Raw genomic sequence first — 16,640 nt, forward strand, 5'->3', positions numbered from 1 at the left:
ACCAAAATTTATTAATTTGTTACGGCAGAATGCATACAATTAAATTCAATGGGATGTAAGTCATCCGGTGGCTATTTTTAGTATTACACCTAAACAAAATCTCATGGGAACTTCAATTTTTGAGATATCAACTTTAAACACAACTTGGTTAGATATATGGCTTTCATTTTCTAGTAAAATATATTTTGTAAAATATATATATATTTTATATAAAAGAAAAATATTAAGTACAAGGTATTTGATTTACTGTAAATTTGAACAAACATTAAAGACTCATAAGCATAAAGCATGTCCTCACACGTCTCTATAATCAGTACTTCTGAAACAAATAAAAAGAATAAAGGATGCTACATCTGAACGCTTACTGGAAATTCTTTTATTAGTTTCTAAATTAGTTTCTTGCATAATTTCTTGCAAAACATTTCTTTCCGCTTCCTCAAAGCATTCGACCCTTGACCTCACATCATCTCTTCTGGCTAATTCTGTTCCCGTTATCTACATCTAAACTGAGTTTATATATTTTAGTGTCTTCATCCAGTTTCCTTTAATTTAACTATTAAGTTCTTCTGTTATCTTTCTAAGTTTGTTCTTTAACTCTTTGCCTCTTCTCTTAGCAAATATTTTTAAAAACAAAAAATGTAAGTTGTATTTACGTAGAAGTAGGAGCTATTTAAACAGGGAAATGGCTAACAATTTAACCTGTAGCACACAATAATGATCAGAGAGCAGATTGTTGTTTAATATCCAGTATCCACGAATCATATAACGTTTATCCATATACCATCAAAGTGTGTGAAAGAGGGGCACACGTCATGTTTCAGATATACAGTACAGTGAATTACATCATGAGGAATCAGACAGTTTGGGTTTAAAGATCTCTATATCAGTTCCTGCAGTTATAAAGAAAGATAAATCTATATTTACATATCCTTCTCTTTACTTTAGATCTGTTAATATTTCACAAATCTTCCTAAATATTTCTAGATTATGTGGTGGACAGAGACCGCAAATTATTAAAGTAGAATTATCCAATCTGAGACACATTATAAACCACTCTCTGAACGAGTAATCCGTTTAAATGAGGAAAAGAGAATAGCAACACCTGCGGAGTGCTGGATCATGACTAAACCTACAGAATCTTCCACTGGTTTCCCTGAACTGGTTTCCCTGAACTGGTTTCCCTGAACTGGTTTCCCTGATCTGGTTTCCCTGAACTGGTTTCCCTGAACTGGTTTCCCTGAACTGGTTTCCCTGATCTGGTTTCCCTGAACTGGTTTCCCTGAACTGGTTTTCCTGAACTGGTTTTCCCTGAAATGGTTTTCCTGAACTGGTTTCCCTGAACTGATTTCCCTGAACTGGTTTTCCCTGAACTGATTTCCCTGAACTGATTTCCCTGAACTGATTTCCCTGAACTGGTTTTCCTGAACTGATTTCCCTGAACTGGTTTCCCTGAACTGGTTTTCCCTGATCTGATTTCCCTGAACTGGTTTTCCCTGAATTGGTTTCCCTGATCTGATTTCCCTGAACTGGTTTTCCCTGAACTGGTTCCCTGATCTGGTTTCCCTGAACTGGTTTTCCCTGAACTGGTTTTCCTGAACTGATTTCCCTGAACTGGTTTTCCCTGATCTGATTTCCCTGAACTGGTTTCCCTGAACTGGTTTCCCTGATCTGATTTCCCTGAACTGATTTCCCTGAACTGGTTTCCCTGATCTGATTTCCCTGAACTGGTTTCCCTAATCTGATTTCCCTGAACTGATTTCCCTGAGCTGGTTTCCCTGATCTGATTTCCCTGAACTGGTTTCCCTGAACTGGTTTCCCTGATCTGATTTCCCTGAACTGGTTTTCCTGAACTGGTTTCCCTGAACTGGTTTCCCTGAACTGGTTTTCCTGAACTGGTTTCCCTGAACTGGTTTTCCTGAACTGGTTTTCCTGAACTGGTTTCCCTGAACTGGTTTTCCTGAACTGGTTTTCCTGAACTGGTTTCCCCTGAACTGGTTTCCCTGAACTGGTTTCCCTGAACTGGTTTCCCTGAACTGGTTTTCCTGAACTGGTTTCTGTTTGGGTTTGAGTTCCACTGTCGCGTCTGGCTTGATCAGATGGGGTTTAAAAGACACTTCATATTCAGTAATATTATTGACCTTAACACTGACTGTCTTCAGCTGAATGTGTCATCTTTGAAGAAGTTTGATCACGGATTCTGTTATTCTCCTGTTTATCACTGTGAAGCTGCTGTGACACGATCGGTCCTGTATAAAGTATAAAGCTGACGTCACTCTCGGTGAGAAGTGTGTGAATGAGGAAAACACAAACCACTCAGATTCAGTACAGAAGACAGGAGTTTATTGGATTATTGAATAATCCCCAAAAATAGACGGGTTCCTGACATGATTTATAGCTTTCATGATTTAATACTTACTGTAAGTTGACAGATATTGTCTGTATGTTAAACATTGGGATTTGATCATAAGTGGATTTACTGAATGCTTCTCTACTGAGGCACAGCATGTCACAATAACCAGAAGGATCCAGTGTATTTATAGTGGAGACGCACCACTAACAACATTATTAATTGACCTAGAACTGTTTCTGTATGTACACGTGTCTGTACATCTCACTGAATAAATAGTACCGTCAGCTCCTCCTCTTCTACGGCTGAGGGCTCTCGAGGTGCGAGCGAAACCTCTCCAGGAACCGCGAGGCCAGCTCGGCGTCCACCAGGCGTGCGTCGCTGGACAGCGTGACGGTCATGAGCTGGTGTGTGTGTAGTGTTAGCCCGTCGCTCAGCCGGAGCTCAGCCCGCGAGCCGCCCACCGCTAGGATGCAGGCCTGAGGAGGATTGATGACCGCGCTGAACTCACTGATGCCGAACATGCCCAGGTTAGAGATGCTGAAACACACAACACACTGCTGAAATACACAACACACTGCTGAAACACACACACTGCTGAAACACACACACTGCTGAAACACACACACTGCTGAAACACACACACTGCTGAAACTCACAACACACTGCTGAAATACACAACACTGCTGAAACACACACACACACTGCTGAAACTCACAACACACTGCTGAAACTCACAACACACTGCTGAAATACACAACACACTGCTGAAACACACACACTGCTGAAACACACACACACACACACACACAAACACTGCTGAAACTGACAACACACTGCTGAAACTCACAACACACTGCTGAAACACACAACACACTGCTGAAACACACAACACACTGCTGAAACACACACACACTGCTGAAACTCACAACACACTGCTGAAACACACACACACTGCTGAAACACACACACACACTGCTGAAACACACTGCTGAAATACACAACACACTGCTGAAACACACACACTGCTGAAACACACACACACACTGCTGAAACTCACAACACACTGCTGAAACTCACAACACACTGCTGAAATACACAACACACTGCTGAAACACACACACTGCTGAAACACACACACACACTGCTGAAACACACAACACACTGCTGAAACACACAACACACTGCTGAAACACACACACACTGCTGAAACTCACAACACACTGCTGAAACACACACACACTGCTGAAACACACACACACACTGCTGAAACACACTGCTGAAATACACAACACACTGCTGAAACACACACACTGCTGAAACACACACACACACACACACACACTGCTGAAACTCACAACACACTGCTGAAACTCACAACACACTGCTGAAACTCACAACACACTGCTGAAATACACAACACACTGCTGAAACACACACACTGCTGAAACACACACACTGCTGAAACACACACACTGCTGCAACTCACACACACTGCTGAAACACACACTGCTGTAACTCACACACACTGCTGAAACACACACACACACTGCTGAAACACACACACACACTGCTGGAACTCACACACTCCAGGAACTCACACACTCCAGGAACTCACACACTGCTGAAATACACAACACACTGCTGAAACACACAACACACTGCTGAAATACACAACACACTGCTGAAACACACAACACACTGCTGAAATACACAACACACTGCTGAAACACAGACACTGCTGAAACACACACACACACACACACACACACACACACACACACACACACACACACACACACACACACACACACACACTGCTGAAACTGACAACACACTGCTGAAACTCACAACACACTGCTGAAACTCACAACACACTGCTGAAACACACACACACTGCTGGAACTCACACACTGCTGGAACTCACACACATGCTTCCATATTCAATAAGATCATTATTCTTCTTTTGAAACACATTGCTAAAACCCTCGTTATAGTGATTTTTGGTTGAGACGTTACCTTATCAGTTTGTACAAATAAATAATATTAAATCGGATCTAATGAAAGTTACGTGTGGTGTTCCACAAGGTTCGGTGTTAGGCCCCAAACTGTTTGTATTGTATATGGATGATATTTGTCTAAAATATTAGAAATGATATGGTTTGCTGATGACACAAATTGAATGGAAATTGGAACTGATGGTCTTAAAAAGACGGTTTAATGATAATCAACTTTCATTGAGTTTGAGTAAAACAAAGTTTATAATATTTAGCAATCGGCAAAGTAGTACCAAAAATAAAATTAGGATTAACAATGAGTTTATGAATGTAAATTTGCACAGGCATAATAAGACTTCAGCCTACACCTTTTTCAGTTTTTATGTATATTCTTTTTGATGGAAAATTATCTGAAAGGACCGAAATACATTTTTGTTGATGAGGACATATTCACCTGAACGATCCTCCCTGATACTCCTCTGGTAACAGCTTCCCATCCCGCGCCTTCTGTGCCAGCGCCTGAACAGAGGAAACCAGTTTAACGAACAGAGGAAACGCTCTCAGTTACTAACAGAACCCCGGTTCTCTCTAGATGAGGGAACGAGTGTTGCGTAAGCTAGCTTACGCTACGGGAAAAGCTCCCTTTTCTCGAAAATACTGAAGCCAAAAATTATCCTTAATTTTGCATTAGTTTAAAACGCATTGCTGCACAGAGCAGACCTAGGCCAAGCAGCTCGCACGCCTATTGGTTACGTACCACAAGACGGGCGTGGCTTATGTCTATATAAGCCGAGTCCAGATAGGATGTTCTTTGGTTTTTAACACTGAAGCGAAACCAGAACGTAGCACAAGCACGGCAGGGTTACGCAACACTCGTTCCCTCACCTTGTGAACCATACTAGTGAGTGATATTCAGACCAACATAATCCTATAACTATAGGAACCAGTGCTTATCACATAATCACAGACAGGAGAGACCTGAGTCGGCCTGAACTGTATTGCAACTGACTGTTATAGCCTGTCAGTCAAGTATTAGACTAAGAACAGCTTAGCCTGCAGAGCAGGAACTTCCAGGTTGTAGAATCGTATAAATGTAGATGGAGAGGCCCAGCCTGCCGCTCTACAGATATCCTGGAGTGAAACCCCACTGGACCATGCCCATGAAGAGGCCACGCCTCTGGTCGAATGGGCTCTGATGCTTAAGGGGCATTGAAGGCCCTTAGACCTATAAGCCAGCGTGATAGCGTCAACTATCCATCTTGAAAGGGTCTGTTTAAAGGTAGCTAGCCTCTTGCCTCGGCCACCGAACGAAACGAAGAGCTGTTCTGACTGCCTGAACGCAGCAGACCGCTCGACATATATCCTCAATGCCCTGACCGGGCAGAGTAGATTGTCACATTCGCCGTGAGACCCAGGTATGGCTGATAGGGAGATGACTTGCGCTCTGAACGGATTGGAGAGCAATTTGGGGACATAGCTGTGTCTTGGTTTGAGGACAACTTTAGAGTCATTTAGGCCCAAACTCCAAGCACATCGCACTCACAGAGTGCGTCTCTAGCACGTCTCTACACACTGAATGCAATCTGAGTGCATGTGAGTCACAGAGCAGGCTGTGCTTATGTGTAGGGGTGAACACTGGGTAGTGGGCACTATTTCTACACTTATAACATCCGTGGCGTGAGCCGGGCGGTGTGTCGTATGACAAACAGTGTTTGTGAGTAGGGGTGAGCACTGTACGGTGGGCACATAACCTACATTTATAACCTCCTCTGCGTGAGCCAGGTGGTGTGTCACATGGCAGACAGTGTTTGTGAGTAGGGATGAGCACTGCATAGTGGGCACACTTCCTACACGCCCGGGATCATTTCCCATGCTTTCATACTTAAAGCCAGGGGGAGAATGATATCTGGGTTCTGGCCGCTGCGTGTGAGAGACACATAGCATGCGGTGTTCGCATGTGGGCACGCGCTCTCTACACACTGAACGCAATCTGAGTGCGCGTGTGTCACAGAGCGAGCCGTGCTTATGTGTAGGGGTGAACACTGGGTAGTGGTCACTTTTCCTACACTTATAACATCCACGGCGTGAGCCAGGTGGTGTGTCATATGGCAAACCGTGTTTGTGAGTAGGTGTGAGCACTGTACGGTGGGCACATAACCTACATTTAAAACATCCTCGGCGGGAGCCGGGTGGTGTGTCACATGGCAGACAGTGTTTGTGAGTAGGGGTGAGCACTGCATAGTTGGCACACTTCCTACATTTAGAACATGTGCGGCATTAGCCGGATTTATTGGGGTGGGCCGTGAATGGTGCAGTGGATAAGACACATGCCTTTGTTGTGAGAGGCCCGGGTTAAAATCCACTGTGAGACACCAATGTGTCCCTGAGCAAGACACTTAACCCCTAATTGCTCCAGAGGCGTGCAATCTCTGAAATATAGAAATTGTAAGTCGCTTTGGATAAAAGCATCAGCTAAATGAATAAACGTAAAATGTAAATGTGAATGAGTGTGTGACACTGAACGGGCCGTGCTTATGTGTAGGGGTGAAGAGACATGTCTTCTTTGATGGCGGTCCGGCCACGGAGGGGCTCAGCCATCTTCGTCTTCTCTGAAGGGTCCGGAAGACTTTGAGGCTTGGGTTTTAGCGTTATCTAGGGCCGGGATCCCCAGGGGGGAGGCGGCCTGTGGCGGCTCGAAGAGCGTGAATGCTGCTGAGCCGAAGTAGTCCTGCAGGCACAAGGGAGTGGCTACCGCTTCCTCGACTGGAGGGGGATGAAGAGGTAGCCTTTGTCTTTCGCGCCATCAACAACGGAGAGCGTCGAAGAGACAGTAGCCCGCAGCCTGGCAGAAAATGGCGCCTTTGCAGGGAAGGGGCGCGGTCCGGATTGGAGCCTGACCATCCTTCACTCAGCGACGCAGCAATAGAACAGCTGTCCTCATCCGCGTTGTCCCCCTCAGACTCGAGATGCACGACAGCGGCAGACGGAGGCTGGGCGGCCGTGATCGAGGCAGGGGAACCATACAGCGATGCACGCGGGAAGATGGCCGGCGTGCATTCACTCACTGCGGTGGCCTCCGGAGCTCTCTGCGAGCGGTGCATTTTACGGCGCGGCCCAGACAGAAGAGACAGAGGAGTGGGATCCACGTTAAACGTGGCAAAGAGCCGCACTTAGGATTAAGGGGCTCTGCAAGAGCCGCACTTAGTGAAACGAGGAATTTGTAACAACATCTCAGCTCTTTTAGAAAGTGAGTTCGAGGGCGAACACACAGCCAGTAGGAAAAGGATATGGGCGCCGAAAAGCGCAGCAGGTATGGACGGAGAAGCGGCGAGGATGGCCGGCTCCTGTTCTGCGAAGCAGATGCTCGTCCCGCTAAAAGGCTTTGTCAACGGCGCAGGCCTCTTCAGAGATTCAGCGATGTGGTGTCTTCGCTGAAGAGATGAAAAATCAAAGAACATCCTATCTGGACTCGGCTTTTATAGACATAAGCCACGCCCATTCTGGCGTGACGTGACACGCGAGGGCGCCCGCGCCCTCATTGGTGCTTACGTCACGAACAGTCCATCGATAGGCTGCAGCAGGTGCCGCAGAGCAACCAATAGGCGCGCGAGCTGCTTCGCCTAGGTCTGCTCTGTGCAGCAATGCGTTTTAAACTAATGCAAAATTAAGGATAATTTTTGGCTTCAGTATTCTCGAGAAAAGGGGGCTTTTCCCGTAGCGTAAGCTAGTTTACGCAACACGAGAGTACTCTCGTAAGAGAATCAGTTTAACGAACAGAGGAAACCAGTTTAAAGAACAGAGGAAACCAGTTCAATGAACAGAGGAAACCAGTTTAACAAACAGAGGAAACCAGTTTAACGAAGAGAGGAAACCAGTTTAATGAACAGAGGAAACCAGTTTAATGTGCGATGGGTTCACAGAGTCATCTAATCTATAATCTAATAATAATAATAATAATGTAATCTGTAGAGGTTATGCGTGTGACATCCCCTTCGGCCGGAGTGACTGCGGTCACACACACCGAGCGACAGCATTTCTTTTCAGCGTGAAACACACAAAACACATCTAAAACAGGAAAGAGCTTTGAGACTGACTATATAGATTTGAACCGAAACCTGAGGTGTATTTTTACAGACTGCTAAAGCTACAGAACCGAGAAATGGATCCTGTGATTCCCAGAAACCACTGGATCCTGCCGGAGAAAGCGGGATTTGCAGTTTTCATTTCGTGTCAATATGCTGAATTTTTACCCTATATATTCTGTTGTTATATACTGTATTGCCAACTCATCTATTAGAAGAAGCAGTAGAACAGCAGGAGAGAACATCAGTCTGTGAGTGTTTACTTTTCTCATTAGATTTTAGCGCGGCTCTTCGTTACTGTGTTACCCTGGTAAAAACATGTGTCAACCTGACGTTTGTTTGTTTGTTTGTGTCGTGACTGTTGAGTTTCGCTTGGCTTAATAGTTCGACGTGGCCTGCTGTATTCATTAACGGGGTATTAGGCGTGTGTATAACTGATTAGTGCACCGCGGCAGCGGTCGCAGCTGCCCTCGTGTGAAGCCCTTATCGTGTGAAGACCGAAGAGTGTAAAGACCAGCGACTCTACCTGTGCAACTCACCGAGCAACGACACCAACAAGGCACTCGAGTATTAAATTCTTCTTGTTTATTATTTATTGTTGTTTCCTTTCTCTTCTACAACTTTTCATCTGATCTTTCTATTTGTGAGCTCCTTTACACTATGTGTTTTCAAATCCCTACTATTACTAACATACGTAAATCAAATGTCACACGTCGGAGGCGGTACAATCCTAACAATCTCCGTACCTTTCCGGTGTCTTCTAATACTTCATTCTCTTTTCCTATTGGTCTCTGGAACTGCCAGTCCACTGTAAACAAAGCTGATTTCATTAAATCTATTTCTAGTCATTCAGGTCTCAGGGTATTGGCCCTGACTGAGACCTGGATCAGACCAGAGGACACTGTCACACCTGCTGCCCTCTCCACTAACTTCACTTTCTCACACACCCCTCGTCTGACCTGAAGAGGTGGAGCTACTGGTCTGCTCATCTCAAACGATTGGAAATTTGATCCTTTACCACCTCTGTGTGACAACAGCTCATTTGAATCACATTCAATTACCATGACTAGTCCTATTAAAATCCATTTTGTAGTTGAATATCGTCATCCTAGGTCAACTTGGCAGTTTCTTGGAGGAGCTTGATGTGCTACTCTCAGCCATCCCTGAAGATGGTACTCCTCTCATAATTCTTGGAGACTTCAACATCCACCTAGACAAACCTCAGGCTGCTGATTTCCACACCATGCTTGGCTCATTTGACCTCAAACGAATATCTACGGTGGCTACTCACAAATCAGGTAACCAATTGGACCTTATCTACTACCGCTACTCAACCTCAACCTGCCTCAGAACACAACACACACTCCTCCACAGATCACCTTTCGGCGGAACCTACGCTCACTTTCACCCTCTCACCTATGCTCTTTGGTCTCATCCACACTTCCTCCACCTGATCAGCTCTCAACACTAGATACTAACAGTGCAACTGAAACTCTTTCTCAGCTTTAACATCATGCTTGGACAACTTCTGCCCCTTTCCTCCAGGCCAGCCCCGCGCCACACCCTCTGCCCCCTGGTTATCTGATATTCTCCGCCAACATCGTACTAAATTCAGGGGTGCAGAGGGGAAGTGGCGCAAATCGAAAGATCCTACAGACCCTGGTCTTTATCAATCCCTCCTCTCTTCCTTCTCTGCTAATATCTCTACTGCTGAAATAGCTTACTATCACAACAAAATTATCAATTCTTCTGACTATCGCATGCTTTTCAAAACCTTCTCCTCTCTTCTCAACCCTCCTCCTCCTTCATCAACCCTAACAGCTGACGATTTTGCCACATTCTTCATAGATAAAACAACCACCATCAGCGGCCAATTTACCCAAACCACAAACTGACACATATTTTACCAGCAAACGCACACATTCTACCCTCCTTCTCTCTACTTTCAGAGGCAGAAGTCTCTAAACTCTTCCTTTCCAATCGCCCTCCCACCTGTCTGCTTGATCCTATCCCCACTAATCTACTTCAAGCCATTTCTTCCTCAGTTGTACCCACACTCACGCACATCATAAACACCTCTCTTCACACTGGTACCTTTCCCACAGCTTTTAAGCAGGCTCGGGTAACCCCACTGCTTAAGAAACCCAACCTAAATCCAGTACATCTAACAAGTTACAGACCGGTATCCCTTCTTCCCTTTGTCGCGAAGACACTTGAACGAGTTGTTTAAAACCAGATCTCCTCCTTTCTCACACAGAACAACCTTTTGGACAACAATCAGTCTGGTTTCAAATGCGGACACTCAACTGAAACTGTCCTGCTCTCGGTAATTGAAGCCCTGACACTGGCAAGAGCAGCTTCCAAATCCTCAGTCCTCATCCTGCTGGATCTGCTGCCTTTGACACAGTTAACCACCAGATCCTCCTGTGAATCCTAAAGATGAAGGGAATCTCGGGAACTGCATTCCAATGGTTCAAGTCTTACCTCTCAGGTAGGTCCTTTAGGGTGTTGTGGAGAGGTGTGGCATCTAAGACCCAACATCTAGCTACTGGGGTGCCTCAGTGCTCAGTGCCTGGACCACTCCTCTTCTCCATCTACATGACATAACTAGGATCTGTCATTCAGAAACATGGCTTTGCCTATCAACCTGACGATCCGACAGTAGCTGCTCGTATCTCAGCCAGCCTGACAGACATTTCTGGCTGGATGAAGGACCACCACCTTCAACTAAACCTTGCGAAGACAGAGCTACTTGTGGTCCTGGCCAACCCAACACTTCATCACAACTTCTCCATTCAGCTAGGCTCATCATCCATAACTCCATCAAGGTCAGCTAGAAACCTTGGGCTTGTAATTGATGATCATTTGAACTTCACAGACCACATTGCTAGAACTGCCCGGTCCTGCAGATTTGCCTTGCACAACATTAGGAGGATCAGGCCCTTCCTTACAGAGCATGCTACACAACTCCTTGTCCAAGCACTTGTTCTATCCAGACTGGACTATTGTAATGCTCTCCTGGCTGGTCTTCCAGCAATTGATCCAGATGCTGCAGCCAGAATGGTCTTTAATGAGCCGAAGAGAGCACACGTTCCCTGAGGGTTGCATACACCCAAAAATGGCAGACTAAGTCGTTTGAGTGCGTGGGTCTTCTCGTTCTCGTGTTCAACATTAATACTAACAAAGTGCGATCGAAGATCCTTCAATTTATGGTCTAAGCACAACAATGGCTTTCTCGGGACTGGAGGACTTAGATTATCCTAACTGGCTTGACTGTGGAAGCTGTCTTGGTGAAGCTGTCTGCAGAAGCTGTCCGTGTGGTCTTTATGGATATGAATCCTTCAAGATGAAGGAAAGTGCTTCTTTCTGCCGCTGATGTGGTTTTATTTTTTATTCTTATTGTTTTAGACCTTGCTGTTCTTAAAATTGTATCTTATTTTCCATAGCATCGCGTAATTTCACATTGCCCATTTTCCTGTTTACATCTGACGTCAAGTACGTTATGGTCACAGCACACAGAGGAACGTCTACATCTGGCTTTGCACTAGAGGTGCCGTGTGCCAGACTGTCTTCTATACTCCAGTCCTGTTTTTGCACTGAAGACCAGGTCTGTTTGTCCAGTGTTATGGTTCTTCAGGATAATTTTACAATCTCTATAAGTGCCCACTGGAACTTTAAAATAGTAGAGACAAATTCTAAAGATTTTAATATTAAATCATTTAGGCAGAGGTGCTTGATTGTTTTATTACTTTTGATATCGGGTAATGTTCAACCTAATCCAGGCCCAGTTTCTGACTGTGCTTCAAGCTTAGAAACACCTGCAGATTTTAAATCAAGGTGCGGACTTGGTTTTATTCATTTGAATGTGCGGATGTTAATTTCTAAAATGGACATGGTTCGTATTTGGGCACAGTCCACTGATGCGGATGTAATTGTTCTAACTGAAACTTGGCTAAGCAAATCTGTTTTAGACAAGGATATTTGTATTAATGGTTATAATGTATATAGGTCTGACCGACCAAAAAGGGGTGGGGGCGTAGCAATATTTATAAAAAAAAAGGTTTCATGTTAAAGTACTGCTTTTTAAATCAGTGAGTAAACAATTTGAATTTTTAGCTCTCGATCTTGAGGTTTCTAAATCTCTCAGCATAACATTTGTTGGTTGCTATAGAACACCGTCTGCTGATAGTAGTGTGCTCCCTTCTTTATTCCAACTCTTTTCAGCTCTTGATGCTAAAGAATTGGTAGTTCTAGGTGATTTAAACTGGAACTGGTTGCATTCAGCAGCTGATGAATTTAAAACCTATTTCGATGCATTGAATCTTTTTCAGATTGTTGAAAAGCCCACTAGACCGAACCTAAAATGTCCAGATAAATCATCATTAATAGATCTAATCTTAACAAATACTCCCCATAAGTACTCAATTGCATCCATATTTGCAAATGACATCAGTGACCACTGTGTCATCGCAAAAGTTAGAAACACAAAAATTCCTAGAACTAAACCAATCATCATAACCAAGCGTGACATGAAACATTTCTCAGAACAAGGGTTTATACACGATTTGAATAATTTGGAGTGGGAACAAATTAATTTAATTCCTGACCTTGAAATAGCCTGGGAATTTTTTTTATCAACATTTTTTTTGCTTTAGTAAACAAACATGCTCCTCGCAAAAGGTACAGGGTGAAGGGTCGGAATAATGCATGGTTTTCTCATAATTTAGCAAATATTCTTCATAAGCGCAACCTGGCATGGGCAAAAGCTAGAAAAACTGATTTAAATTCAGACTGGCTTGATTTTAGACGATTGCGCAATGCATGCACGGTTGCAGTCAGAAAAGCTAAAGCTGAAAATTTTCTTATAAGAACATCTCACAATCTAAACAATTCTTCAAAATTCTGGAAAAGTGTTAAATCATTAACTGAAAATAATAAAGGTGTAGAACTTCCATCATGTATTAATTAGGGCTCTGATACAATTATTGATAAAGTAAATATGCTTAATTGTTTTAATGAACACTTCATAGCTTCTGGATTTTTGTTTGATTCAGTTAATGGTGCTCATGTGAACCATTTGATTGTTCAGTCAGACAGCTTTGAGTCTAGTCAATCATTCAACTTTTCACCAATTGCAATCTCTGAGGTGTGCAAACAAAGCCCTTAAATCTTTGGATGTATCGAAATCGGCAGGTCCTGATGATCTAGAACCTTACTTTTTAAAGCTAGCAGCTGATTTTATTTCTCCACCTCTGACTTATATTTTTAACCTTTCACTTGACTTAAATGAAATTCCACTTATATGGAAATCAGCTTTTGTTCTTCCCCTGTTTAAAGGCGGAGATCACACACACCCAAATAACTACCGGCCTATTTCCAAGCTGTCAGTCTTGGCCAAAGTTCTTGAAACATTTGTCAGCAATCAATTAAAATAATTTCTGTCTGTTAATAATACCCTGTCTGATTTTCAATCTGGTTTTAGAAAACAACATAGCACAACTACCGCAGCCTTAAAGATACTAAATGATTTTATTGAATCTGTAGAAAATAAGAAATACTGTGCAGCCTTATTCATCGATCTATCAAAAGCATTTGATACTGTTGATCATACTTTACTGATACAAAGATTATCTAGTATTGGATTAACTAAACATACGATTGGCTGGTTTAATAACTATCTTTCAAACAGAACTCAATGTGTACAGGCAGAAGGTTTTATCTCTGGTTCACTTAATGTCACTAAAGGTGTGCCACAGGGGTCAGTCCTAGGACCACTCCTATTTACTATATATATGAATAATATTGATCGTAATGTTCATAATGTAAAGTTTCATTATTATGCTGATGATAGTTATATATAGTTCAGCATCCACACCCAATCTAGCTCTTTCTCAATTACAGTCTGCATTTGATATTGTTCAGCATAACTTAATTGAATTAAAACTGGTTCTAAATGTGGATAAAACAAAATGCATGTTGTTTTCTAAATCCAAATCAATCCCTCATAATAATCTTCTGCCTATTAATACGTCGCAAAGTTCAAAAATTGAGTTTGTGTCTCAGTACAGGTATCTGGGTATTTTAATTGATGACGCTCTCTCCTTTGGCCCTCATGTCCAGCAACTGGTGAAAAGACTGAAAGTGAAATTGGGTTTTTACTTTAGAATTAAATCCTGTCTTTCCTTTGAGGCAAAAAAGAGGCTTGTTGGAGCGACTTTTATGTTGGTACTGGACTATGGTGATGTGATATATATGCATGCATCTGCACAATGTTTACATGCTTTAGACACTGTTTATCATGGTGCACTGAGGTTTATAACAAATCTTAAAACTCTCACTCATCATTGTGTGTTGTATGCTCGGGTTGGCTGGTCTGCGTTGTCCATCCGAAGACAAAAAACATTGGCATGTTTTTATTTATAAATCTATCCTGGGTTTACTTCCTTCATATCTTTGTACATACATCTGTAAAAAGAATCCTTCTAGCTATAGCCTCCGGTCACAGGAATTATTTTCACTGTCTGTTCCAGTGGTACGGACTGAATTTGGAAAAAAGGCATTTCAATTTGCTGCTCCCTCTGCCTGGAATTGTTTGCAAAGTACATTGAAACTGAGGAATCTGGTCTCGTTGGACACTTTTAAAATAGTTTTAAATGATTTGGAGAATGAAACATCGGGCTGTAGATGTTTTAGCTAGTTATGTATTTAATATTGAAATTGTATTAGAGTTGCTTGTTTTGTGTGTATATGTGTATGTATTGTTGGATGTTATTTGTTACACTCAAACGTGCTGTGTCTGTCAGTTTTGGCCAGGACGCTCTTGTAAAAGAGATTCTTAATCTCAAACCTGCAGTGGTTGCCAGTTGCCGCTCGCATTAAATTCAAGGCACTGACGTTTGCCTACAGAACAACCACTGGCACTACTCCTTCTTACCTAAACTCATTACTTCAGACTTATGTGCCATCCAGAAACTTGCGCTCTGCAAGCGGACGTCGTCTTGTGGTACCATCTCAAAGAGGCACAACATCTCTTTCTCGGACCTTTACCATGACTGTTCCCTGCTGGTGGAATGATCTGCCTAACCCAACCAGAGCTTCTGAGTCAGTAGCCACTTTCAAGAAACTGCTGAAGATGTATCTTTTTCGGCAGCACTTGGTCCAGTAATACTAACAATTTCTCTTCTCATCTATTTACTATTTAAAAAATAAAAAAAACTGTTAAATTAAACTGAGAGGGGTCATAGCACTTACGTATCGTTGTCCTACTGTTAATTTAACTGCTTCTATTGTTCTCACTTGTAAGTCGCTTTGGATAAAAGCATCTGCTAAATGAATAAATGTAAATGTAAATCTATTAAATATTCACCATCATATATTCTGCATATTCAGATGTTTTTAAATAAACACTGACAAAAAAACTACACAAGTGTTTGGGCTAGACGATATGATGATATATAAAACATTAAATGTAAGGGATCACTCAGGGATTTAGACCTATATTGTATTTATATAAAGCGTCCACTGGCAAATTTGCTTTATGTATTTCCCCGGCGTGTAAATCAGGCTCATATAAATCAGGAAACATGATTCTTGCTGCATTTCAATATCCATGATCACTGGATCTTTAATCATCAATGCATACCCTCTATACACCAGATCTCAAGGCCCAGATATTCAAGCAAAACCCTGCAATAATCTGGAGTGACGTCATTTCGATCAAAATCAGGCTGAAACGAAGCTTGTTGGGAGTTGTTTCAGGAAAGCAAAACAGCACTGCGCTGGGACATGGCTCTGAGCTGCCATTGGTCAGCGTGCTGATGATGTAACGGTGGGTGTGGCTATGAGGCTCCGCCGTCTTTGATGTGTAATCTCTGCGAGTGAAGACATGAACAGCTGAAACTGAAAGACTCGAACTGTTTTCATGTTTAATACCGTGAAGCTGCTGCTTTAAAGCGATCTGTTGTGTAAAGTTTCGATGAATAAACGTGACGATCTCAGAGCTCACATCACTGTGATCGGATGCTTTCTGAACCGCTGTGTTCTGTCTGTTTTGTTGTGTTATTTAGAGGAATGTGCAGCACATATTTACACACTCATGTTAATGTGTGCGCTGTCGAGATGTTCACTAACAGTACATCGCTCGAAACTTCTTTTGACCCCTAGATGAAGCACTTCTCCGGGAGTATATCTGGGCCTTCAGATGGAGCATGTTTG

The 16,640-nt window shown here is 42.9% G+C and overlaps 1 protein-coding gene across 2 annotated transcripts in view; it reads right to left on the minus strand.

Moving 5' to 3' along the window:
- Positions 1-2,318: 2,318 nt before the first annotated feature.
- pdhx (pyruvate dehydrogenase complex component X) overlaps positions 2,319-16,640 on the minus strand; it is a 49,627-nt gene continuing 35,305 nt past the window's right edge. For both annotated transcript variants that reach the window (XM_077245557.1, XM_077245566.1), the window contains exons 10-11: positions 4,799-4,863; positions 2,319-2,887 (exon numbers count right to left, since the gene is read on the minus strand). In XM_077245557.1, the coding sequence (XP_077101672.1) occupies positions 2,647-2,887; positions 4,799-4,863 (306 nt within the window). In that variant the 3' untranslated portion in view covers positions 2,319-2,646. The remainder of the gene's footprint in view (positions 2,888-4,798; positions 4,864-16,640) is intronic.

This window comes from Siphateles boraxobius, unplaced genomic scaffold (genome assembly GCF_051911475.1).
Source record: "Siphateles boraxobius isolate OS27281-9 unplaced genomic scaffold, OSU_SipBor_1 102, whole genome shotgun sequence".
In the NCBI taxonomy this organism is placed as follows: domain Eukaryota; kingdom Metazoa; phylum Chordata; class Actinopteri; order Cypriniformes; family Leuciscidae; genus Siphateles; species Siphateles boraxobius.